This window comes from Paracoccidioides brasiliensis (genome assembly GCF_000150735.1).
Source record: "Paracoccidioides brasiliensis Pb18 unplaced genomic scaffold supercont2.1, whole genome shotgun sequence".
Taxonomy (NCBI): Eukaryota; Fungi; Ascomycota; class Eurotiomycetes; order Onygenales; family Ajellomycetaceae; genus Paracoccidioides; species Paracoccidioides brasiliensis.
The window spans coordinates 1197985-1221892 of record NW_011371358.1 but is presented as its reverse complement, the minus strand read 5'-3'; the positions used below and the strand labels follow the sequence as shown (position 1 = coordinate 1221892).

Sequence of the window (23908 nt, the reverse complement as noted above, 5' to 3'; positions counted from 1 at the left end):
GACTAGCGGGACAGGTGAGGATTCACCCGGGCTAAGGAGCTAAGGGGATGCTGATTGTTAAGGGAAAAACGCGGCGCGAATGGGCCTGTAGTCGTCAATTCTTCTAGCTGTTCGCGTTGGAAAACAGAATGTGAGAAACGTGGCGCTGGGGGTGGGGAGTGTGGGAAAGGGTTCGGCGACCAGTGCTCGGAGGCTTCAACTTGACCTTCTGCCTTGGAGGAATGGTGATCCAATTGCGGCCATCCAAATGGAGAAAACAAGAATCAAAGTACAAGGAGAGTTTCAGGATCTTGTCAAGTGGCATGCAAGTGCTTCAATTTCTCTTTTTGTTTGACTACGCGGGCATCTGTTGTGAAATTACCTCATACAATTCTCCGTACGGCCTGACGCTCTTCCAACCATCTACCTGGAATGTGATGCAACTTCGTTGAAACTTTAGGTGAGGCCTCTGGGGAATCAAAACAGATACCATAGGTCAGGGCAGCTTAACCGGTCCTAGCCAACCTTTGCCGCGCGGAGCTCCGAGTTTTAGGTTCTGATAATTCTCCATGTCAACGAGGATATTCTCAGCATCATGGCACCGAAATGACCATCTCAACCCCCATTGTGGTCAGCAAGGCTGAGCCAGTGCAGAGAGCGCATTGCCCTCAAACATCCCACTCAACGGCCTTGTGATCCACGTTCAGGCCCCCATCTCTGAGATAGGTTATTGGACTGCCAAGGAGGTGGATATACACATCATAGAATATTTTCCTACATCGACGGGCAACCAAAATGGGTGGTGAGATGTCACAACTGTAGGACGGGAGCAGGACATGGCCTGCTAGTAGCACAGCAATCAAGTGTGCTTTCCGCAGGTCATATGTGGTTGCGTCTGAAATACCAGTATTTGACATCCGGTGGGTGAAGGAGATAAGCCCCCCGCTGAACGGCCATGACATCCATGCTTAAAATTTAACTATCAGAGAGGAGAAACTAACAAAACGCTTTGACAACTTCGCAGGAGGCAAATCCCTAATACAGATCTGTTGAAAAACTCCACTTGTTGTCATGGCAGTCTATCACTGATGCGTTATGAGGTAGATTATCCGGGAAGCCAAAAAATCTTCACTTATAGCCTAACCAAGTAGTTATGATGCAGAGCGTCTCGGGTATCAACTAAATTTGCCAGCCTTCAGCAACGTTTTCGATGTCGGGCAGGGCCCCCCGCCCGCTTTTCTGCCACAGATGTCTGGCTGGTCGTTTCCAGTATTCTTGATGCCTGCTGCGCAGTCATCTCTTCGCATGTTTTATCCTGGGTCCATATATCCCTTGGTCAAAGAGCCTGTTGCTTGCTCGCTTTCTTATTAATTTGGGCCTCTGGAGTGTTCTTAAAATGCATCAGAACATTTCAACTATTTTGACAAGACTTCCTGGCGCTTGTGGGTTGTTAGAAGCCGCTCCAAACCCGCTCAACCTGTTTGAAGGATGGACTCCCTGTTAACTACTTTCTGATAGTACACATTATGGGAGTCAGGTCTTGAGGTCCATTATAGCACACGCCGTTAGTTCTACTTATACTCTATATTTTCTGCCTTTTTTCTATTTTTTCTATTTTTTTTTTTTTTTAGTTTTATATCGCAGGAAAATTTCAGAATGGGCGGACATTAGAGTCTTGAATAATAGGCTGTATCCAAACCAAAACAATCGTGATACGAGCTGGAAGGTTTCATTCCACACCATCACCATCATGTGGCCATTTAACTACCCCCAACGAATGTCTTGATTGTCTTTTATGAACTATCGTTTTTCACCAATCCAACGACTCTTCGGTAACGGTCGCTCCAGGCTCAATAGTAGCACTTTCGCCCAAATCCACCGACAGCTTCTTATAGATCTTCTTCGTTACTTCGTTATGAAGTTCAGTCAGGGAATTTGGCGTTCACTTCACACGAATGCATTAGCATTTCATTGTGCTTCAGTTGACTGATCAACCAGGGATAAACTTACTAAGGGTTTGGTCTCGGAGGTAATGCAGCGCTCAAATGGTGGTGAAAGGATTGATCGATCCAGAAGGATGTGGCTTTCAGGGCTGGAAGATCGATACACTGAAATCTGCTATTTGTTGGGCGTTAAGGCAGTCATGTTAAATAACCAAACTGCAACCACAGACACTCCAGCATCTTTATATAACCCAAGGACGCCTCGAGGGTCCGTCTCCTTCGGCTCGCCAAGGAATGGATTTACATTGAAATTTAAAAGCTTCTGCGAGAGAAGCAAATCCTTCTGCAGGAAATGAATGAGATGATACTTTCCATCAGGGGTTCTGCTGTTGAGGCTCATCCACACAACTAATTCGGGCCTGATATCCATAAACGTGAGGTTGATAATCTAGATGCGCTTCATGCTACCTGCATTATCAACTGCACTAACGTGAGAATCTCGTGTTCCCAAGGGTCCGTCATTTGCTGCTGTGCCTATTCGACACTGCAATATTCGTCGTTCCCCCTTCGTTATTGGTACTTGGAAGAGAAAACCGAATATATTCAATATATGATGACCCAGAGCAGAGCTGCCTAGGTAACTAGTTAATTCTTATGGTTTTTGGGAAAGAAAAGACCGCTGCCAACTTGCAGATCCATATAGCTGGGTGAGGCAATAATGCAAAACAAACAAGCGTTCTTTGGATTGCCATATTTATCACGGCGCAGACGGCCGAAGCGCATTGCTAGAAAAAGACATTTGGGCCGACCAAATGGAGATATGCTACACATTGTATAGTTAGTGATCGGCATAGATTTCATTCTCCTATTAGCAGGGTGAGCAACGAGATGTGCTACACATTGTATATCGGCATAGATTTTTTCATTCTGCTGTTTGCGGAGTGGATAGGATTATTCAAATCCCAGTTATCCTGTGGGACAATATTGGCCTATTAGCGGAGTAGTTATGTGGAAAGCGGGGTGAAGTTGGAAAGACGTGCTTAGTCATTCTACCAACGGCTTCATCCAATCTCAACGACGCACCAACGCCGTTGTCAACGTTTGCTTCATCATGGATCGTTTAGTGATAACAAGCATTATTAGTACCAGCCGCTGTAAAACTGAAATCTCCTCCGCGAAACTGGTCGCTGGAACCCTCCAGCAGTCCAGTTCCATGGTTGGCCTCATAGCGTACAAAGTTTGGTTCTCCCAGACCCTTCAATTTAGAGATGAGTGGCTGTAATAAGCGCTGCTGGCAAAGCTGCAGCAGCATGATCTTGCAAAAACTGTGGATATTGGATATAAGCGATATGGATAGCAGCGATTTCCATTGCTATCTATCAGTGATTGAATTTCGGTTCTTTGACGCAACTGTACCGAATGTGTGGTGTTTAGACCTGTTTTTACAATGCTCGTTTTTACTAGAACTCTACACAGATATACGTGCTAGAAGCTTGTGACTTGACTCTGATCGTTAAGTGGTATTATCCCGCTTTTGATCACAGGCTACCAATATCCTGATCTTTCTGTATCTGAAAGGCACCTTTCAAGGTCCATGTGGAAGGCATGTCGGCTCCGGCGTGATTACTTCTCCAGGTGGAAAAATGATATGGTTAGATCGGTAGGCTTTATCCGGCTATACATATTGGCTTTGGTTTTGTATATTATCACGAAATGGGAAAACTTTCACGGGTAAGTTTGTAATTATTCTCTCAGGTCCCAGAACTAAGTTGGATCTCCCTCCTCTTCAATTTGTTAATAAATACCTCTCATGAAGAACAGTGGATTCACATGCCATTTAGCCAAGAAAATTTTTCGGAAAACTCAAAACACATGTGCGACGTTGTATAATGAAAATATCAATGTCATTTGATCTCCGTCCTATTTAATGAGCGGACCGTGATGTGAGCGCGTCTCTGTTGGAATTGATAGCAAAGCAGTTGGAAAGCAGGGCAAAGAACTCAATCAAACATCACAAAAATTGACAGGTAGAAAATCAGAGCGCATGTACAATACCAGAATACTCCGATATTCCCCCGCGCATCCCCTGGTTGTCGGAAAACAAACTCCCCAAAAAACGCATGCGGATACCAAACCCACCCCAGGCACATCTTCTCACACCCACCAGGATGTCGATTGATATCAAACACCTCCCTTTTTCTAGCAACAATGACCATGGATATCTATCTTTCGCACAGTAACATCAATTGGAAGTTGTTACTCCTAGTCACCAAGGGAAGATTGCCAATGTGTTTCCTTAAAACAATCGGGGAATTCAGGATCGATGTAGGAAGTACATGTCTGGCTGGGCTGTCACAGTGGCATGTTTATTTCTGCTGACAGATCATTAACTTAGATCGTTCAAAACTTAAAGGTCTTACAACAAAGTAAGCAGTTAGTCACTTACACAACCGCATTGGCCTGAGGGGCATGTGCAGGCAGAGCCACAGTTGCAGCCACAGTCACCTATTTATTGCGCAAAGTCCATGAGCATGGCACAAAGATAAGAAAGGCGACACCAGATATGACATCGACATACGAAGGGGTTGAAATAATGGAAGAATTCACTTACCCATGTTGAAAAATGCGGGGTAGTTTGGTAATAATAAAAAATAATAACAAATAATAATAATAATAAAGATTTTGGGATTTGTGATGTTTGAAATATGTTTTGGACAATGTTTCTGTGATTTCGACGGAAGCTTGTTAATCGTAGACGAAATCAAAATCAACAAAATTCCCCAGAGGCTGGAATCCTCCCCTCTATTTATATTGCCGACAGAGACAAAAAGCGGGTCATCAAAAAAAAAAAAAAAAAAAGACAGTGCTTTTGCCAAACCCTGCGAGGCAAGGTTTTATAAGAACTACTGCGAGCCACTGTTTGCATTCCTAGCCCAACCAAAGTGATAATTAAAATTAAATTAAATGAACGAATCAAGCGCTTAGTTAAAACACTTACCAGCTGAAACCTCCCACAACTAAGTTCCCGCCTTTCCTCGTTCCAGTTGAGCCATACACAATTCTATCCTATTCCGCCAATCAAAAGTAGCGGGATCATCCGACTCGCGTCTCAGGTTGTCCAGCTTGAAGCTGCTTATTAGACCCGTCGATAGCTAGAAATGCTTTATCCAAAAATCAAAGGGCGGAAGTCCCTGTCAAAACCTCCTTGTTTACGGGATGGTGATTTTGTCTGTTTTGGGATGGCCATGGCGAATGCTATTACTAACTAAATCGAGTAGTTAAATTGGAAGTTTCTTTTAGTATTTCTTCTTCCAATTGCCGGTGTGGTTGGCTCAAGCGGGGAGTTTTTTTTTTTTTTTTTTTTTTTTTTTTTTTTTTTTTTTGCGGGTGTCAAGGGATGAAGCTAAATCCACTTCTGGGCCTTGTCCCTGGGATTTTAATTATTGGCCAATGAGATAACCAGTTATTGAATATTTTCATCCATTTTCCTAGGAATGACAGCAAATAAGTTAAACTTCAGAGTTAATTCCCATCAAGCTATGAAACCAACAATGCCTACCATATAAATCTCCTGTCACGCTGTTTCCCGATCCTCGTCATATCCATAGCCTTATCCCCAAATCCAATACTTCCCTGAGTTCTTACTTTGGCCCTATCTTGCCTAAAACCTGAAAACCCTGCCTTCCAACTTTTTTTTCGAACTTTTTTTTTTTTTTTTTGGGGGGGGGTTGGGGGGGGGGTGAGATTTGCGGCGGATGGAGAGGGCGAGGAAGAAGATTATGATATCGGGTGAGGAAGGGCAGTGAGAGGGGATGTGCGATTAGAGCGAAACGTAAGGAATTTTAACTCCAAGGTAATAGGAGTTGCGGATGGGCTTTCGGTTTCGGATATTGAGGGAATTGAGGATTGCTGCACTTGTTGATTATTATTTTATATTTTATATTGTATATTTTTTGGTTTTGGACCATGCTTTCAAATACCGGGATTGTAGAGGGTCAGCCGGCGCTGCAGAACCAAAATTACTTCCGGCCAATTGTGCCGTCAAGACCCAGATGCTTGATGGACTTCGGCCTGGTGATTAGAATCTACAATTGTTCTCATTGATGCCATCGAATTCATCTCCTTACCAGCCTTGAAAATGGAGACGGACTCGTGCTCGTGGGCTACGTACGCAGCAGGTTCAACCTATTCGAAAAGCCTGCTAAAAGTTAACTACGTGCTGATTGCGTATTTCATAGGAGAGGCACATATGATGAGCAGAATAATCCACTTGTCAAATGACAGGTGGTGCGTGGCAAAGATTCAGAACTCGTTGCCTATGTGCCACGGTTTGGGATGCGGTATTGCACAAACACGATATTTGTATCGCCATGAGTTCCTCAGTTAGGACGCTGCAAGTGGAAACGCCGTGTCCTGTTGTTGGGTCATGGGAGTTCTTGTCAAATTGCCCTAGATCGGACTTTAGAAGTGGCCCCTAATATTCTTGGAGGACGAGAAAGATGTTTGGTCTTCGATAACTATTTCCGAAACGTAAACAGCGTAAAGTAGGTTGTTGGTACCCGAAGAGCGAGAGTGCGATGCCACCTGGACATTTTAGAGCTCGTAGAGCTGTGAGGACTCTTTCGTCCGCATACTCCATCGCTCAGCCATCAGTTCATGGCATAGACCTGGTCTAAATACCCAGCGGGGTCCCTTCTTCGAGGACAATCACCAGATAAATAGCCCTCTGGGTCTCAAATCTCGGCCGTTTTGAACGAGTGGACCTTTTTTGACAACTCAAATATACTTAACATAATTCCACTCAACCAAGTGGATGATCAAATCTATTATAAATTCCTGAAGATATGGGTAAGCCTCACTCCGGAAAATTCTAACAAAAGGGGATTGTAATCCGGCAACTCAGACGATAAACCAAAGGATACTGAGATGATTCAAAACTGGCTTGCCAGTATAGATGGGTGATATACCTTTATATTGCCATTTCTTTCAAGCACTCACTGTAACGCCAGCGATAGACAACTGGTGGCTCAAGCTCTTTATGATCCCCTCGTATTTCCGTTGCCGTGTATCCCATATCACCACCCTCTGTATACCTCACGACACAGCTTAGTCCGTGTAATCAATCCACAGCCAGATCTAGCATTCCTGTCTCTTGATTGTACTCATGCGGCCATCCAGTAATGACCAGGACACTTTTATTTCATTCTGCCCTTCAATAAATAAATAAATAAATATAAAACAAATAAAATTGAGTACCATTCATTTACTCGGCCTTTTCCCGACTGAACATCTTTGTAAAGAATTGTTCTGAGGTCATTAATGGCTTTGGCTCCCTGACAGCCAGTGCTTTTTGTACAACCTGCTTTAGCGCCTTCGCCTGCTCAACATCAAAGTCCATATTTGAGAAATATCGACCATCAACCAATTGAGTGAAAGCAAACATATTCTTAATACTTTCCAAAGCCCGTATGCCTTCCATGATGGGGAACTTCTCTAAATTGATCGGAACATATCGGGACTTTTTGCTCGTAACTAAAGTCAAACAGAGGGATCTCAGTCAACTTGTTTAAGATATTCCATGACTGATGATGGGGAGATACCTTTTGTGAATGCCTCGGTAATTTCTGGGAAGGTCGCTAGTTCACTGATTGCTTGAATAACTTTCCCACTCCAGGTGTCTGGGTCGATCAAAACACCGTGAACAAGATCCCCGTAATCCTCCTCGATCGCAATGAATGGGACAAGACCTACACCACCGGGCGAGGGTTGAGAGAGAGTGACATAACCTTCCGAATCAGTCTCGAAGGGAAATCCGCCCATCACCTCCGCAATGAATGGTGACATGAAGTTTTCGAAATACCAGCCTGCATTTATGGCTGTTACATTCTTGATATTAGGACTATTGCGGGCATGCTGCTCGATTTTGTTCTTGTCTATGAACGCAGTTAGGAAGTGGTAAATAGAATAAATAGAAGAATATATTATATACTAACGGTCCATCATATCCAGCTTCACCTCTCCGTTTGTAATTTCACTCACACAGCCCGCCGAGCTATACACGAAATGCTCCACGCCAACTTCATTTGCTGCATCAACGATGATACGACCAAGATCCAGCTCTGTAGGCCCATTTGGATCGTCAAATGTCTATATTGAGTGTTAGCGACTGACATCGCTATATGCTTGAGCGCATGGATCTAGAATCCTTCCAAGTTCTTACCGGATCATCAGAGTTGGTATTGGCAAAGATTGCCCAGCTATCTCTAAATGCATTTACCAACTCCTCCTTCTTAAAGCCATCTGCTTTAACAACCTCGACGCCAGCTTTAGCCAGTTCCTTCGACTTTTCCGAATCTGGGCTGCGGGTGATTCCTCGGACACGGAAATCCGCGCTATTGCGGAGAAGTGACTGCACAACAGCGCCGCCTTGGTTGCCTGTACCACAATGTATGAGAAGTGACTGAAACTTGATGAGACGAAGATATGAAAATAAATTCAAACGCTACCTGTTGCACCAAAAACTGTAACAAGCTTTGGGTTCGCCATTGAAGGAGTGAAGGATAAATATGTTACAAGATTTCTAGTCCGTAGGAATTTCCTTTTGATTCAATGCAAACTCGGACTGCTTCAATGAATAAAAGAAAAGTACTCGAGTTTGCGGATTTCGCCCTGTTTAAATATTGCAACACCCTGTATCCAGCTTGGAAATTGGGAAGCCAGTTTGCTCACTCCTATCACTTTTGACAACAGAACTATGTGTTAAAAAAACCCTTCTGCCTGAAATGTTCTGCAACCTGGAAGTCATATGGATGGAGACTTCATGAATGCCATGAATGCATACGTAATACGGCTCATGATCATGCATAGTTCAACTTAGTCGAACGTCAAAAGTGGCGGGAACTGGGTTGTGAATTTTTTTTTTTTTAGCTAATTTCTTTATACGAAACTCGAAAGACGTTCAAGTGTTTAGACCTCCCATGGAGGTAGACACGTATGTAAGCGACATTCTTCATAAAACCTTAGGTATTAGCGTTATATTCGAGATCCAATGGACTCTGGAGACCAACAAGGGCAGTTCAACTAACTTCAACAATTAGTGGAGCCCTGAGGCAATTGCCCATCGTTTAGGCATCCAGGTTATTAACGTTAGGAGTAGCTACGAGATAAGACAAGCGAGGCGTTACGCTTGATAATGGGACTGCGAAAACCGGCACTTTGGAGTTAAAAGCCAAAGAAGAAGGGAAAATAAACTGGAGGAGAGAAGGAGATCAGCAACCAACCGCAATACAATTATCAACGCCCAGAAAGGAACATCTTACCGAACTACCCCTTTTACCAACTCATCTCATTTACCATCTCGCAACATGTGCCTTGTGTTCACAGCATTATTCTTTCACATAGGACAAAATTCACGCCTCTGCCGTAGCAGGAAGTGTTCGAAGACCCCAGTTACCCCGAATTGACGTCATTAAATATTGCCTTTCGTATCGTGCCATTGAATGCGATCCTCCACTTCAACACGAGAGAGAAATTCATTTTCCTTTCAGAAAGAAAATAGTCTTTGTAAATTTAGTCCCTTGACTTGCCAACTATTTAGTATAATGTGGAGTCAACGCGGGGAACCCTTGCTCGTCGTAGTCACCAAAAACAAACAACCTGGCTGAGTTGTCCAACCTGCAATAGAATAGTCTGGATAGGAGAGCAAGACAGGGGATGCACATAATGAACTGCTCTTTGAGAAAGCTCCTAGCCTTACAGGCAATGGCGGAGTGATACGATAAATATATCCGTGATGGGTGCTCTCAAGACCACACCTGTCATCAACCAGACATTGCTTGTAATTTCATTTCACTTGCCTTGTCCCTTGGGATTTGCCATAAAGCGTAAATGCAGCTGTCCTCATCGTTCATTGGCTTTTCGATGACAGAGCATTGATTCTTACCAATGCTACCCACATAACTACCTCAGATCGGGTCCCATACGCTTCCAGACTAATTTTCCCTGTTTAGCAGAGGTTCCAGAACCTTAGTATAGGATCCTTAATCCCATTTCAGCTCGGGATCTTCCATTCGCGAAGGTCGTTTCAAGCCCACCATTTGCACGCCCCAGGCACTGGTTGCTGCCGCAATGCCAACATTTCCCTCCGGTAAAAACCGATAATTTACGCAATGAGCTTCCTGACAAAGTCCAACACGTTATTAGTGGAACCGTTGGGGCGTTAGCCATTTGCCTACACAATGTGTAGTTTTAGTTTAACCATGTAGTCTTCGCTTCAAGGAAATATTATTAAGCTAACTACTAGTTAGCCCGGATAGTCCTCTCACCGCCTTCCTCAATTGAAACTGCCGTCTATCCACACACCAAAAACAGACTTGGTTTTCTGGACGACTCAACTCGTCGGCATCGAAAACTTGACCACTGAAGACAACCGACATACCGTGGAAACATCGCGTTGCAACGCACTAGCTGGATACCGTACCGTTAAGATAATACAAACTTTCTACGATGTCCCCCGCGTTTGAGTTTCGTGGGAATAGGCAAGGCGGAAACCACCGCCAGCAGCCCGAATTTACGTTTCGATCCCGGTTCCCCAAAACCTCAGCGAGACCTCTATTGTTGATGTTGCAAAGGGAAACAACGCCTGAATTTCTAGGAGGCTCACAGAGCGAAGAACAGAAGCCAAGAAAGTTTATAGCCTTGGAAGATTTAAGTGATAGCGACGAGGCAGAGATGGAAGTTTCCTCTGCGGACGAGGGTTCCCATCCTCCTCCACGCAAGAAGCAGGCTATCGAATCAAACACAGGGCCTGTCGCACAGGTTCCCAAGTGGTCGAATCCAGATCCTTACACTGTCCTGCCCCCCTATGATGAGAATCCTGCTAAGAGAAGAGACGTCGTCAAATTGATCCGCAAGGCAAGGATACAACAGTCTGTGGACCAGCCAAAACCTGAAGAGAAAAATGCTGTTGTGTCGAATGATGATTTTATCTCCTTTGGCCTCGATGATATAGAAATGGATGTCCCCCCTGAAAATGCACCTCGGGGACCGAAAAGCTCGATGAACCAGGATGGTGACCCTGCTCTTGGTAGCAGAAAACGAACTTACGACGATGAAATCACAGGCCCGAATAAACGTCCTGGCAAACCAGGGAAGCCAGACAGGTTTTCCAACTCCGATGGATCTATGCTCCTTAAATGGCGACCCTTCGATGACCAAAATCCCACTCCCTGGGTTGATTCAGTCTGCCGTTCCACGTTCCATGTAGGATGCAGGTATGCTTGCACCGATCCCCCCGCCGGTCTCAGCAAAACTAATAGTTGTTTCTTTGATAGTCTTCACAACGAAATACTTAGCTTCTACCACTGGGTTAAACCAAAGTCTTTCGAACACCTGATTAGGAATGACTTAATCGTGCGTTTGCAGCGCCTCTTTGAGCGAAGGCATTATGGCTCCCAGTTGCACGCTTTTGGTTCATTCGCGTCTGGCCTCTATCTTCCAACTGCAGACATGGATCTTGTATTGCTTTCGAGGCAATTCCTGCGGCAAAATCGCAAAACTCTTTGCCAGCGGACCCGTGAGATCTACTCTTTTACAGCATATCTCAAAGACCTTGATATTGCCGTGCCCGGATCCATCGAAACCATTGCTCATGCGAAGGTCCCAATCATAAAATTCGTAGATAGGCTTACCGGCTTGAAAGTGGATTTGTCTTTCGACAATTCTACTGGATTAGCAGCGAACAAAACATTCCAGGTTTGGAAATCTCAATTTCCTGCTATGCCTGTCATTGTTTCAGTCATAAAGCAGTTTTTGCTGCTTCGTGGCCTCAATGAGGTACCTACTGGCGGTTTAGGTGGCTTTTCAATCATTTGTCTGGTTACTAGTCTTCTCCAACACCTCCCGTATAGCGGTGCAGAGCCGAACCTTGGTGGTGTTCTCATGGACTTCTTTGATTTCTATGGTAATAAATTTAACTTCAGCGCAGTTGGCATACAATTTGATCCTCCTGGCTACTTTGATAAGGTATCAACTAATTTCCCATGTCAAGCGTACTTCAACTGACTAACCCCTTGCAGAAACTCCTTGGGGTCTATCTAGCAAATCGGCAGCAAAGACTTTCAATTATGGACCCTAACAATCCTGATAATGACATTGCAGGGGGTACAAAGGAGATTCAATTAATATTCAGAACCTTTGCGGATGCATATCGAACTCTCAGGCAAGAGTTAGTGCAAACAGCGTTCTCAGGGACTCGCAGAGATAGCCTCCTCGGGTTGATTCTCGGCGCCAATTATGAAACATACGAACACCAACGCGCACATTTGGATGTTCTGTGTAAGAATGATCCTCGATTTGCGCATTATGTCCAACCCCCTCCACCTAATAATCCGCCACCAGAAGAGCCTGCGGCTCCTCCCTCCCCTCCCCCAGTCGATGCGGACATTTTGACTGCGAAAGGAAACGAACAAGAAGATTCGTCACAAGGCCTCAAGCTCTCCAGAAAGAAGTCAGTGGCATTTGATCGTGCCGCCCGACTCAAGCAACTCCGACCTGACTTGAAACATGTTCCGAAATTTCTGGATCTCGATGCAGCTCTGAAGCTGGGAGGCTATTCATCGATTTCAGAAATGGATCGTGACTTGTATCTAAGGGAAAAGGCGCTTCTAGGGTGATCAATAGTTTTCCATGGATTCTCTTGCTTATTGTAGACCAGTTCCTACTTTTCAACCTGGTCTTACGTGTAATACCACTGCACAAGATGTCTCGAACTCGGACTTGATTTGTGTCAGAATTCCCGACCGGTGCCACTCGCTTGCCTCTGTAGCCCGCCTGACAGATTGATGATAATCCTTTTGCTTACCCTTCGTTCTTTCTCCTTACTCATCTTTTGCTTCTAGACGGCGCTTTTGTACGGTTGTACTCGCATGATACCCTTCGAAATATTAACCACATGGAAGTGGTTAAGGTGGGACGGAGGATTTGGGCTTGCTTTTGCTATATATTGCAGGTTCTGTGCTGTAGCGCACAGGGCGATTTTCTTTCTCTTCTTCTATGAAGTTAACATTACATGTTTTATTTATTTATTTATTTATTTTTATCCGCTTGTTGCCAGACTTGACCAGCACACCGGCTCGCTCGCGGTGTCTTACTCTTCCAATGTCATGCCTTCACTGTTCTCCAGCAATTGACTCGAAATTTGGATACTCCCGGCTTCCAACTGGCAGTCGATATACGTTTTCAAAATCCCGCTTATATATTATCAAATCAATCAAGAACCCCAAAACTTGCAGTTCTGCAGGCCTTATACCCACCCTATCTCCCAATTTTTCTTGTTCTTGCTTACTGAAATAATCTAGTATACGAGAAAGATATAGAACCCCCGGCCTAATCGCTGGAATCCTTTAGATCTTCTTTGCATCACTGACGTTACACCTCGCTGAAAAGATACCTGGCTAAGAAAATCGCTGTCGAACCGCTTAAAAACAATCATCTCACAAATCCGACGCCGTATTAAGTACAATGCAAATAATAAGGTTAAGTATCCCATTCATCCTCGAGTTCCCCTCCCCCTCGCTCCACCTTGGACGCACCAACCTCTTTTATCCTTCTCACCATGTCGCCAGCTCTACGCAGGCCTATGGAGAGGGGGTGAAAATTGCTCCCATTCACTCTCAGAAGAATTTCCTCCGGACTCCGATATGATTGCAGATATTTTAAGTTCATCTTACTATTATCTCTTCGTAAGCCCATTTACTACTCTCCGTTCATTTAGTGCTCTAGCAGGAAAAGTGACAACGCCCTTTTCAATTTTTCCCGCCGCAACCATCCTGCCCCGATTTCCCCGGATTTCCCGCCAGATTCCGTATCATTAAATTATTAAGAGATAGAATGTGATTATTATCCCAATGGCCATCATCTCCGCAGCCCTTCTTGTCTACTTGTTGACGCATTTATTTTTCTACGCTCCAGCCGTTAGTCCCAGTTCCTTGCAATTTTCGCGATCCTCTTCATCATTATACCATCCGGCCTTTTCGTCCCTTGTCGTCTCTCATTCCCTGGTCCCGGGGGGGGGGGGGAATTTAAATATAAATAAGTATAAACATTAGGGTACTCACGACAGGATCGCAAAAACAGCCACCCGGACAATCCCTTACAGTTCCACATTTTATATCCACGCTCTGGCAGCGGTTATCCAAGGCGGCCTACTCTCTCGCTTGGTTAGACGTCATCTTTTCCTTTTCTTTCGCTAGAGGGCTGGGGAGGGAGGGAAGGGTTTGGCATTGCCAACTCACTGCCGCAGCGCGTCTCGCGGGACTCATGTTTTCACTACCGACTGGACTGGCGGTCACGATGCCAACGACGAGAGCGGTAAAAGCCCAGATAAGTTTCATATCTGCTTCTCTTGATGCGTCAAAACAGAGAACGATAGGGTTTGGCTCTTTAAATCTAGGTGATTTAGTCGGCTAGGTGTATCTTATTTCTATGATGAGAGAATGCATCTGTAGAATGTTGCCGAAGTTGACCAAAAACATACCTCTGTTTAATGTATCAAGAAAGGCAATTATACTGCAAAGAATAGGGCGAATTTTTGACAGCGTGCCTACGACAGCGTCTTCTAAAGAAACTGAATCACACAGACTGGAGGTACAGAGCGGCATCGCTATCATTATATGAGGAGATAATTAGAGACAGGCATCTACCGTTGCTCAAGGAACATATTCATGAACGCCCTTCCCACGCGTCCCTCCCGGAAAAGCAACCAAAATTCAAAAAATTCAATCTCCAATGGAAATGAAAGCGGTCATTGGCATTTGTCCACCAGCCAAGAATAGATCTGCAACAGGCCTGTGAACATATCTGTGCCTTGGTTGTCACCAGGGTGAGGAGAAGTAACTTTCTTTTTGTTGCTTCCACATCTGTTGCGTTCCGTCACTCTGCATTTCCATTATTTTTTCAAACAATCGCTGGAGGGCTTTCAGCATACATGAAATTAACATGTTTTCCACGTATGCGTATCCCTCAATATTTTGAGTCATGTTGCTGCTGTTGCTGCTGCTGCTGCTGCTGCTGCTGGAGAGTCAGTTCTGCTCCATGGGCAAACTGGGAAAAATGTTTGGAAATGAAATCGCAAACAAACCTGCTAGAAGTTTAGCTGGCTGCACTATTGAGACGCCAAAAGCGCCTTGTAAAAAGACTTATGCCAGTCAAAGATCGTCATGCCTTGCAGAAGGGAATTTTCGACTTTTTCTGGTTGGCCGTTTTGTGCAACTCCATGTGGCCAAGCATTCTTGCGACGAGCCCCTTTTTTTCTCCCTCTGCCGGAGAATTTATCAAGCCTGCCACGAAATGGCAGAACCTGAAACAGAAACTGATCACAATGATCAGCGACGGCGATCGCGTTAGGTATTCCTGTCTAACCGTCTAACTAACTAATGATAGTCCTCTGGAAGTTGCACACATGCACCAATAGATCCAGGGCCCTGCTGCCCCTGGCATCTTCACCACAACGCAACTCAGTCCGCGCCACAGGTGTGGACGTACCCGAATTAAGGGACATTTTATCTCAGACCGACCTTGCCCTCCATAACATGGAGAACATAGGTAACTAAACTAGTCGTGTTCAATCACAGCGTCCGTCATTCTTAACAGTAGTAGTTATTGTGAACAGCGACAAACTGGAACCATCTACCACTGGCTTACCTGGTACCTGGGACTCTCATCCCCCTCCCTTCTTCCCCTCTGAAGATAATCCAATCCCTTGGATGCGCATGGTAGATTTCGATGTCGATCGTATGTTTCGAGGTCCGGCGTATTTAAACCAGGGCCAGCTCCCCCGATCTACCATTGTTATAATAGTAAACGCACATCACTCCGTCTTACTACATCATTCTTCACGGTATTCCAAGACTTTCCTGAGTCTTCAGCAAAAAGCATCACACCTCACGCTCATTCTCATCGACTCTATCCGCCGTATTGGTTGGTTGGTTCTATCAGGGTGCATCCTTTGGCATTGAATTGTGATTACGATATCCTCACCCCTATTCAATCACTCAACGTGAGAATACTTGAAAGCTTGCCATACCATTTCCCGACTCCAACCTTCACCGGCAAGATATTGATATGGATGCATAATATTCGCTTGGCTGTTACAAGGGCAGAGGTACAGTATAAGGAGGTACTTCGAACATTCGGACAGAGCGATAAAACTGGAGTACGGTGGGACAATGCACGTGCCAAGATGCTGTCCCCACCTATTAATTAATTATCATACGGATAACACGTTTGCAAAACATGAAGAACAACGACACAAGATGGGCACAGTTTTAAAACAAAAAAGGTGGGAGCTTTGAAAATCCACCTGTTGACAAATTGGGGCCTCCAATTGAACAAAAAGAACGAATATAATTCGAAGCAAAAGAATACCACACAGCGAGCAGTGAAAACACAAATGAATGGGATAGCAAAACGGCATCTAGGATTACTATTTTTTGCTCCAAAACGTTACACCGATGAAAAATTGTCAGCTGATACTACAATAGGGAACGCAATCGGAAGCCAAGTTGGATTAAAATACCAATGAAGAAAATCTCGATTAAACGTCGCGAAGAGCCCGCATAATCCTCAGTAGCAGCAAAATGCAGCTCCATTGGCACGAAACGCCCAGCCTCCCGAAATTACCGATCTGGTGTGTTCTTGCCCCCCTTCGTTCCATCGCAATAATAATTACGATGGATGTTGGAGGAGGTGCCCATCAGGAAGGCTAAGCAGGAGTGCCACTTGTTTGCATTTCTACTCTTCCACTCGCACCCGCCCTGGCACACGATTTTGCCGACAGTCTGGACATTTGTCCGAGAGGAGACAACGCCAAGAAAGTGATACACAATACCAGAAGCTACGGGAGGTCTGCGGACGCCGCTTGTCTGTCCAGTAGCTTACTTTCATTGGGCGAATCAGGCGGCATTGCTTGCAAAACCGCCAGGACATGCCATGGGTGTACTCGATGGTGGCTGGAATTTCTACATCCCCCCGCCCGGGAACATTCCCGGGATTCTCAGCACCACCTCCGGGCAGAGGTGTATCGGCTGCTGCGGAAGGAGACGCAGTGCTAACAACCGTGGTTGATGGGGAAGAACCATCGGCAGGAACTGATCCGGAAGTGGCCCCACGGGCTGCAGCGACAGCATTGTTTCGACTTTCCACACAGAGGGCGTGAGCTATGGCGATAGCGTCAGCCATGTTTGCAGCAGTGCAGGTAGTCGTGCAGCACGTAGCCCGACAATGGAGGTGATCCGATATTTGCTGTTATGCTGTTAAGCAAAGGGCCTTCCGCGTCGAGAACTTGCAATATGCAACAAAAGCCTGTGTGCTCTGCGTTCAGTATCCAATTCAACATTGCAGGCGCCGTGTTGGGCTGCTCTAGACCGAGAACGGGGCTCTGATCACCTACCTAAAGTCTAGGTCCAGTGTTGCGAAACTAGAGAGCTGGGCCCCGCGACCGCAGCTCTGCGAGATGGAAGGATTAACAATATGAAATAAACTATATTGCGAAAATATAAATGGTGAGATGGGACTGAACAAGGGTGCCGTGGGTTGTCTGCCGTGGGTTGTCTGCCGTGGGTTGTCTGCCGTGGGTTGTCGGTTGGCGATGTTGTTTGTGGGCCGTGGAGAGAATCCGGCATCAGGAGGAGAAGAGGAAACAAACAAACCTCCTCCTTCGTCCGGCTCTCCTGAACTGCTCCTTCTTCGAATATTCGAATACATCGGGCAAGAGAATCGCAGGAACAACCCAGCTGGGCTGTCTCTTGCCCAGCCACTCCTTCCAAATATCGTCATGACGCTGTGTCAATTGATCGCCCTTGGAAGGTCCCACCGGGTGGCAGTGGCCTCTTTCTTTCTCACGATCTTTGCGGTTCTTCCCATTGCTGCACGATCTGAATAATAACTTATTAAGCACCAGAAGACGCATTGCAAGAAGTTCTGCATAACAATGAAAAGGTTGTCCACGGGTGGTGTGCCTCCGGATCTTACGGTGCACATATGCATATATGCTGGTAAAAGATAAAGTGCGAAAGCAGCTCCGGCATTATGTGGAATGAAAGGGGAGTGTATCAAGGAAATATTTTAAGAAACAATCTTGGAGCGAACGGATAGGCCACTAGGCTCAAATCCAAACAACCGTGTTTATTCAACCAAGTGAGTTTCTATGGTTGCTAAGAGCCAGGTCGTGTGGTCTTAAATTTATTCAGAATCGGAGTCTTGTTGTAGATTTATGCACCATGCATACGGGATTATGAACGCCACCAAACTCCGCACTCCATGCAGTCATGCACTGTAAGTTCGGGGATGGTCCATACATAAGAGGAGAGAGAGGTGTATGGAAGGAAGATGTAAAAATATATGATGAATATGACCGTAGCAGCTAAAATCAAAAAGGCGAGGAACATTCCTCTTGCAATAAAAGGAGACAGTGTAAAGTTCACCAGGAAAGGTGAGAAGAGAACCACATAACTAGGCACATGATATCGTTCTGAATTATCTAACCCGCAAGTAAGAAAGAAAAAATAAATGCTTATTAGTTAATCGGTTCCAAAGGAGGCGTAAGCATCCTTGCATTCTTGCTCCCGACGTCGTCATGCTCTTCTGTTGGGGTAGAAAACAATACTCCACCATCCAGCTCATCCGTATTGTGATTTTCAGGAATGATATTTACAAATCCTTCCGCCGGGCTTGCCCAGGTATAATCCACCCACTCTGGTCCAAGAATTTCGCGAATCCCCTTAGCAAGCTTTATTATGCGTTGCCGTCTGGCTCGAGACCATTGGCGATCAGTAATGCCATAACAGGGCGTCAGCACACTGGGAGCCATGGAAGTGTCCTTGGAAGTTGGGACACTAGCATTTTCGACCGTTTCACTTGTGCCAAGTTGAAAATATTCTTCCGAATCCCCATCAAGGGACGGGGAGTCCTCTCCTTCATTCTCCAGGCTGTCAACAATGCTGTGCCACACACGAAGCGTTTCGTTCAATTCATCCAAGCTGCTCACGCCCACAACACTAACACCAAACCTCCGCCCAACACCAATCAGAGCGGCAGATATGAAACCCGGATCCGTATCAGCAGACGGCGCAAGTGGCGGCCCAAGAGCGCCTGCAGCTGAACCTTCACGCAACCAAGACTCGAGCGCATATCTTATCGCGACAACCTCAATTTTCTCCCCCTGTTTCTCTGTCCATTCACTGGCGGATCGGATTGAATTTCGCAAACCGACAGGTGCCGGGTGGAAATCCCCCATACCCCCAATGGGGACGCCATCGCATCTCAGAAGGCCCATTCCTAGAGGGGAGGCATTGGGAACGACATCAACGCCAGCAGCAAGCAGGCGGGGCAGTCCTTCCACGGCAAGTTTCGTGTTTTGAAGAGTAAAGTTGGCATAGGACATCACAGCGTCCAGCGGCTCACCGGTCCTTTGCAAAATCATCTCCGCCAATGAACACAGGACGTCCACCGGGTACCCCGATATCCCCACATAACGTATTGTCCCCTCCATATCACGAATTCTGCGTAGTTCTACCACTGCGCCCAGAACTTCGTCTGGCGAAACGAATTCGACATCGTGACAGTATACCACGTCGAGGTAGGCGGTCTGAAGTCGCGATAAGCTGCGCTTAATGCTCTTTCGGATCCATGCAGGTGAGTAGTCGAAGGATTGCGCCGCGATTCGACCAACCTTGGTGAGGAGACGGTAGGAATATCTAGGGAACTGGGTGCGAACGAAGTCAGTGGATAGAGCACGACCTAGCAGTTCCTCCGCTGGTCCATAGTATGGTGAAGTGTCAAAGGCTCTGATTCCGGCCGATAATGCGCGGTGGACTATGGCAGTCGTGGGGAGGACGTATGGATCGGCATTGTACTGGGAGTTAAAGGTTGCGGTTCCGCAGATGATTGGCGGTAAATCCGACGAGAGCGGTATAGAAGGCTTCCCCATGCCTTTCAATTAAGAAATATATCACTCAATTAGGAATAAGAGGCTGCGATGAAGTAGTTCTGCAAGTGGGCTGTTTAATAAATGATGGGTAAATAGTCCAAGCCTGCCGCTGCTAGATAACGAACGTTTTCCCCACACTGAAATTCTCAAAGAGTCGGATAAAACGGACAGTAAACTTGGAAGAAGATAGCTAAATAGGATGCACACTCTGGACGCCTTTTTTAACACCACCACAAGCTGGTTAGTAAGTTAGCAAGGGGAAAATGATTCATATTTAATTCATATTATCATTATCAACCAGGAATGCTATGGGACCTCTTTGAACCTTAGGGAGAAAAAATTTGATTATCCATTTTTATATAAGTTGTTGGTGAGCGTTAGTTAACCCCACCAAGATGGTCAGCATCTGGTCGCTATTTCGTGGGAAAATATTCTTCCTCCGGTTAGACTAGAATTGAGAGAGAGTATACCTGAGGACTTGAAAGATGAAATCATGGGTTATACCGGCGCTGTCTCAAGCGGAATAGCTAGCAAAGATGATGGTGGTTGCGTAGTTGTTAGACGGGGGGACTAGAGTTGAAAGATGAGATAATCTTGAAAGGTTGAGTGAGGTGCAAGGCGAAAGTTGAGCCTCAAAGATTATCAGATCTGATAAAGGTTTGACAGTAGAAATTGGTTGATTGTTGTCCTGGATATTCTTATTGATTCAGTTTATACTCATTTTCCAACCTCTTCCAATTGTGAAACTTGACGGTAGTTATGGTTTGCTATAAAGCTATATGGAGGAGTACTGTTGTTCTGTCACCTAAACATCCATTTCCGATATTTCGATCCATCTTCGGATTCGTATTTCTCAGCCAGATACAAGCAAACCGCATCTCCCCCATTCGGGAACCCGCATTTTCTTTCCATTGTCTTCATCTTCTACCTCTTCTCATCTCTACACCCCTGATCATCTCCAGCGTACACAAAATCTCAGAAACCAACATTTATAATACATGAACATCCCCGCAACGAAATGAAGTCTATCAAATCAATAAGAGTGGAGAAATCCAGTTGATAATACATGGGGAAAACAACAGCGGGGAAAGTTCCCCTATTCTCTAGTGCCCTTCCACATACATAACCAGAAAGGAAAGGGAAAAATAAAGAAGATCTTTTATACAAGCAGCCTGTTCACACTCCAAGGTTTCGGGGTATCCAGGAAAATTAGAATGTATCGGTGTTTGACTCGGCAATGCCGTGCAGTAGCACAAGTAGAGTAATGTGCACCAGTTGAAAGGAAAGTGAATGCGGTATAAGGCATCGGAACAAACGCTGGGAGGTAAGAGAGGCGAATGAGCGCATGGCCTAGCCCATCTAAGGCTAAGAAAAAATCAAGGAAAGGGGAGAAAAGAATCCGTAGACGCCCATGCTATGCTGTGAAAAATAGGGGGAATAAACAGTGACATGGTAACAGAAAATAGTGGTGTAGTGGTAGTTGTCGATGCCGTAAACGAGAAAGAAATTCCCAAGTAGGTCGTAGGGAGTTGACGAGTTCCCCTCCTCCGAAAGTGGGAATACGATATTCAAAGGTTATCGGTCTTTATACACTTTAGGTTTCCACCCCTCCTTAATTTCCTTTTCCATAGCAGCCTTCCGCCCCGCCTCTCGCACCTCCATCTCAATGCGCTCTCTCGCGCGCAGAATCTTGCTCTGGAGGTAAAAGCTGCCCCCCTTCTTCGGGTCGTTTAGGTCGAACAACTTCTTGAAGCGCTCCATTGTGTATTCCAGGTTCGCCTCGCCCCCCATCGGTGGTTTGACGTTCAGGATTTTGCAGGCTTCATCGAGCGTTAGGCCCGACGACGCGAAGTTGTTGGCTGAGGTTACATTTCCCTTTTGCGCCTGGGCTGCATATTTCGACGAGGCTGAGGCTTGCTTGTATGCCTCTGCAAAGGCCCGTCCAAAGACCCGACCGCCCGTAAGGACTATCTGGGCGACAATCCGGTGCGCCTGGAGAGAAGAAGGTTTGTTAGTTATTGATTCGATGTGTGGAGGCAAGATGTAGAAAGAATGTATTAGGGAGAGCGAAAGCGTACCATCCCAATCCGTCACAGAAGGCCCGTTAAATCTTCTACCTCCCGACAGACCACAATAAGCGAGTGGGGTGCAAGAACGTGGATGTGCTGTTTGGGAGATTTGGATGTCGTTGCTTGCCGCAGAAGAATTCGACTTTGATCTTCAACTTACTTAACGGGGTTCGGAATACGGATTTCTCCTTTAGGTTTAGCGTGATCTATTAAACTCCTCATTGTACGGTTCAACGATAATCCGACGTTCTTGCCCCGAAAACTGCAGATATTATGCAAAAATGGGTTATTACCGCGAATTCCATTTTAGAGCTATCTGTTGAGTTATACATAATTTATGTTATTCCATCCTGTCGGTGCAAGCTCTAATGCGCGCGATAATTTAGCCAACGTAATTCCCAACTTGAGTGGATCATCAAATTGAAAAATGCAATCAATTTATCAATCTATCTCCTGTGACATATCAAAATGCCATTAATTTGCAATAAAAATTAAATAGCTCTCTAGAATTAGAGGGAAAGATTGAAAATTGCAATTAGTATCTTAAAAAATTAAGGAAATCATCTCTATTTGTGAAGTAGTTAAGATTTTGTAATATTTTATACTTTATTTTTATCCACTGATTGAATAATTATCTATATATAATCATATATTAACATTTACATCAGTTGATTGAAGCTAAAAGGAATTCTTATACACTAAACGTTGAATTAAACATGAAAATATTAAATATTACAAACAGTTCTATGTTGAAAAGTAATGGTTACTTTATAAATATACTATATAAAAAAAGTTAGCATTGAGAAAGAGGAAAAAGAAAGATAAAGTAAAATATGTAAAAATAAAAAAGTTTCAAATATTTATAAGCTTATTATTTGTAAATTACTATTATTGTTTATACGTGTACTTAAGTCAGTGACTATAATGAGCTTATAAATGTAATTGTGATTTCAAAACATGATTGACGCTCACATTATCGTCCTCATATTTTGATCAATTGACAAAGGTACCAATAATGCACGTGATTCTCCTGCCTGCCAACTGTCCCCGCCCAAGGTTGTTGAGGCTTAAGCTGGCAAGAACTAAGGAATTTCCAAGGTTCAAGGGTTTGATGATAGGGAGACACTACATCAAGATAAATAACATATTAAGGCCCACTTCTGCCAACTCACACTAACTAACCAGCATCACGACATACATCATCGCTGATGCTAAAGCAGAGTGTTGTCTGTTCCTCATAGCGTCATCTGTACCGCCCAGAATGACCCCTGTCTGGGCAGGTGGATAACGGGCTCCTGGTTGTATGGCAGCTATCGGTATCTCCACCCCGCATAAACGCCTATATCATAACCCCCAAGCTCTATTCTGATGCTCATACCGATGTTTAGAGACCCCTTGGGTAGATTCCATGTCCTCGACACCCTATCCGCAGGACGATGGCGCTCCGGCGGTCCTTGCGGCCGCCGATGGGGCTCCACCCACAGTCGCTGCCTTCGCTCCCACTACTATCTCAGGCTTGTCGTTGGCCTCGAGACAGCGTTCTACTATAGTCGTCCATAGGAAATCCCCTCTCCTGGTGGCCACTCCACCCCCGGTCACACGCGCTTTGGCCTACTCTCACCCATTCCTTCTCCCGCTCAATAGACTGGCAGGGCTGCTTTCATGGACGACTGGGGATCCTTGGGAGAGCTTCCTTTTAGTTGCTTGTTTTTGTGCAACTGTTTTATACGGAGATGTTATTCTTCTCTGGGCTGGACCTCTCCTGGTTGTACTGGGGCTGATATTGGCTATGTAACTCGCGTCGATATTCTCCCTTGTCGTCAACTGGTCTTACCGGAGAAAAGCATGGGAATCATGGAGTAGGAGACGGCGCCTCCCAGCACCTTAAGAGCTTAGATGAAATCGTAGAAACTCTGAGGACGTTCACCACG

General features: G+C 45.2%; 9 protein-coding genes across 9 annotated transcripts; 3 read left to right on the top strand and 6 right to left on the bottom strand.

Annotated features, from left to right (window-relative positions):
• Nucleotides 1-6195: 6195 nt before the first annotated feature.
• PADG_00374 (uncharacterized protein) lies at nt 6196-6561 on the bottom strand (the record flags this gene model as incomplete). Its single annotated transcript, XM_010757500.1, has 2 exons — nt 6196-6371; nt 6459-6561. 2 exons carry the CDS (start codon nt 6559-6561, stop codon nt 6196-6198), a joined length of 279 nt encoding a protein of 92 aa, XP_010755802.1.
• A 624-nt stretch (nt 6562-7185) lies between these two features.
• PADG_00373 (uncharacterized protein) lies at nt 7186-8468 on the bottom strand (the record flags this gene model as incomplete). Its single annotated transcript, XM_010758019.1, has 5 exons — nt 7186-7454; nt 7523-7855; nt 7916-8069; nt 8143-8357; nt 8429-8468. 5 exons carry the CDS (start codon nt 8466-8468, stop codon nt 7186-7188), a joined length of 1011 nt encoding a protein of 336 aa, XP_010756321.1.
• A 1493-nt stretch (nt 8469-9961) lies between these two features.
• Nucleotides 9962-10357, bottom strand: PADG_11089 (uncharacterized protein; the record flags this gene model as incomplete). The annotated part of the gene is made up of 2 exons (XM_010758388.1): nt 9962-10099; nt 10247-10357. The coding sequence occupies 2 exons, from the start codon at nt 10355-10357 to the stop codon at nt 9962-9964; spliced, it is 249 nt and encodes an 82-aa protein (XP_010756690.1).
• Nucleotides 10358-10427: 70 nt separating this feature from the next.
• Nucleotides 10428-12595, top strand: PADG_00372 (uncharacterized protein; the record flags this gene model as incomplete). The annotated part of the gene is made up of 3 exons (XM_010758018.1): nt 10428-11194; nt 11255-11945; nt 11999-12595. 3 exons carry the CDS (start codon nt 10428-10430, stop codon nt 12593-12595), a joined length of 2055 nt encoding a protein of 684 aa, XP_010756320.1.
• A 2525-nt stretch (nt 12596-15120) lies between these two features.
• PADG_00371 (uncharacterized protein) lies at nt 15121-16185 on the top strand (the record flags this gene model as incomplete). The annotated part of the gene is made up of 4 exons (XM_010757499.1): nt 15121-15326; nt 15394-15524; nt 15576-15713; nt 15830-16185. 4 exons carry the CDS (start codon nt 15121-15123, stop codon nt 16183-16185), a joined length of 831 nt encoding a protein of 276 aa, XP_010755801.1.
• Nucleotides 16186-16597: 412 nt separating this feature from the next.
• On the bottom strand, nt 16598-17889 carry PADG_00370 (uncharacterized protein; the record flags this gene model as incomplete). The annotated part of the gene is made up of 3 exons (XM_010757498.1): nt 16598-16759; nt 16860-17222; nt 17626-17889. 3 exons carry the CDS (start codon nt 17887-17889, stop codon nt 16598-16600), a joined length of 789 nt encoding a protein of 262 aa, XP_010755800.1.
• A 606-nt stretch (nt 17890-18495) lies between these two features.
• PADG_00369 (D-arabinose 1-dehydrogenase (NAD(P)(+)) ARA2) lies at nt 18496-19908 on the bottom strand (the record flags this gene model as incomplete). Its single annotated transcript, XM_010758017.1, has 1 exon — nt 18496-19908. One exon carries the CDS (start codon nt 19906-19908, stop codon nt 18496-18498), a length of 1413 nt encoding a protein of 470 aa, XP_010756319.1.
• A 1575-nt stretch (nt 19909-21483) lies between these two features.
• PADG_00368 (mitochondrial import inner membrane translocase subunit tim16) lies at nt 21484-22199 on the bottom strand (the record flags this gene model as incomplete). The annotated part of the gene is made up of 2 exons (XM_010757497.1): nt 21484-22021; nt 22138-22199. The coding sequence occupies 2 exons, from the start codon at nt 22197-22199 to the stop codon at nt 21484-21486; spliced, it is 600 nt and encodes a 199-aa protein (XP_010755799.1).
• Nucleotides 22200-23385: 1186 nt separating this feature from the next.
• On the top strand, nt 23386-23772 carry PADG_11088 (uncharacterized protein; the record flags this gene model as incomplete). Its single annotated transcript, XM_010758387.1, has 1 exon — nt 23386-23772. One exon carries the CDS (start codon nt 23386-23388, stop codon nt 23770-23772), a length of 387 nt encoding a protein of 128 aa, XP_010756689.1.
• Between the last annotated feature and the right edge of the window lie 136 nt (nt 23773-23908).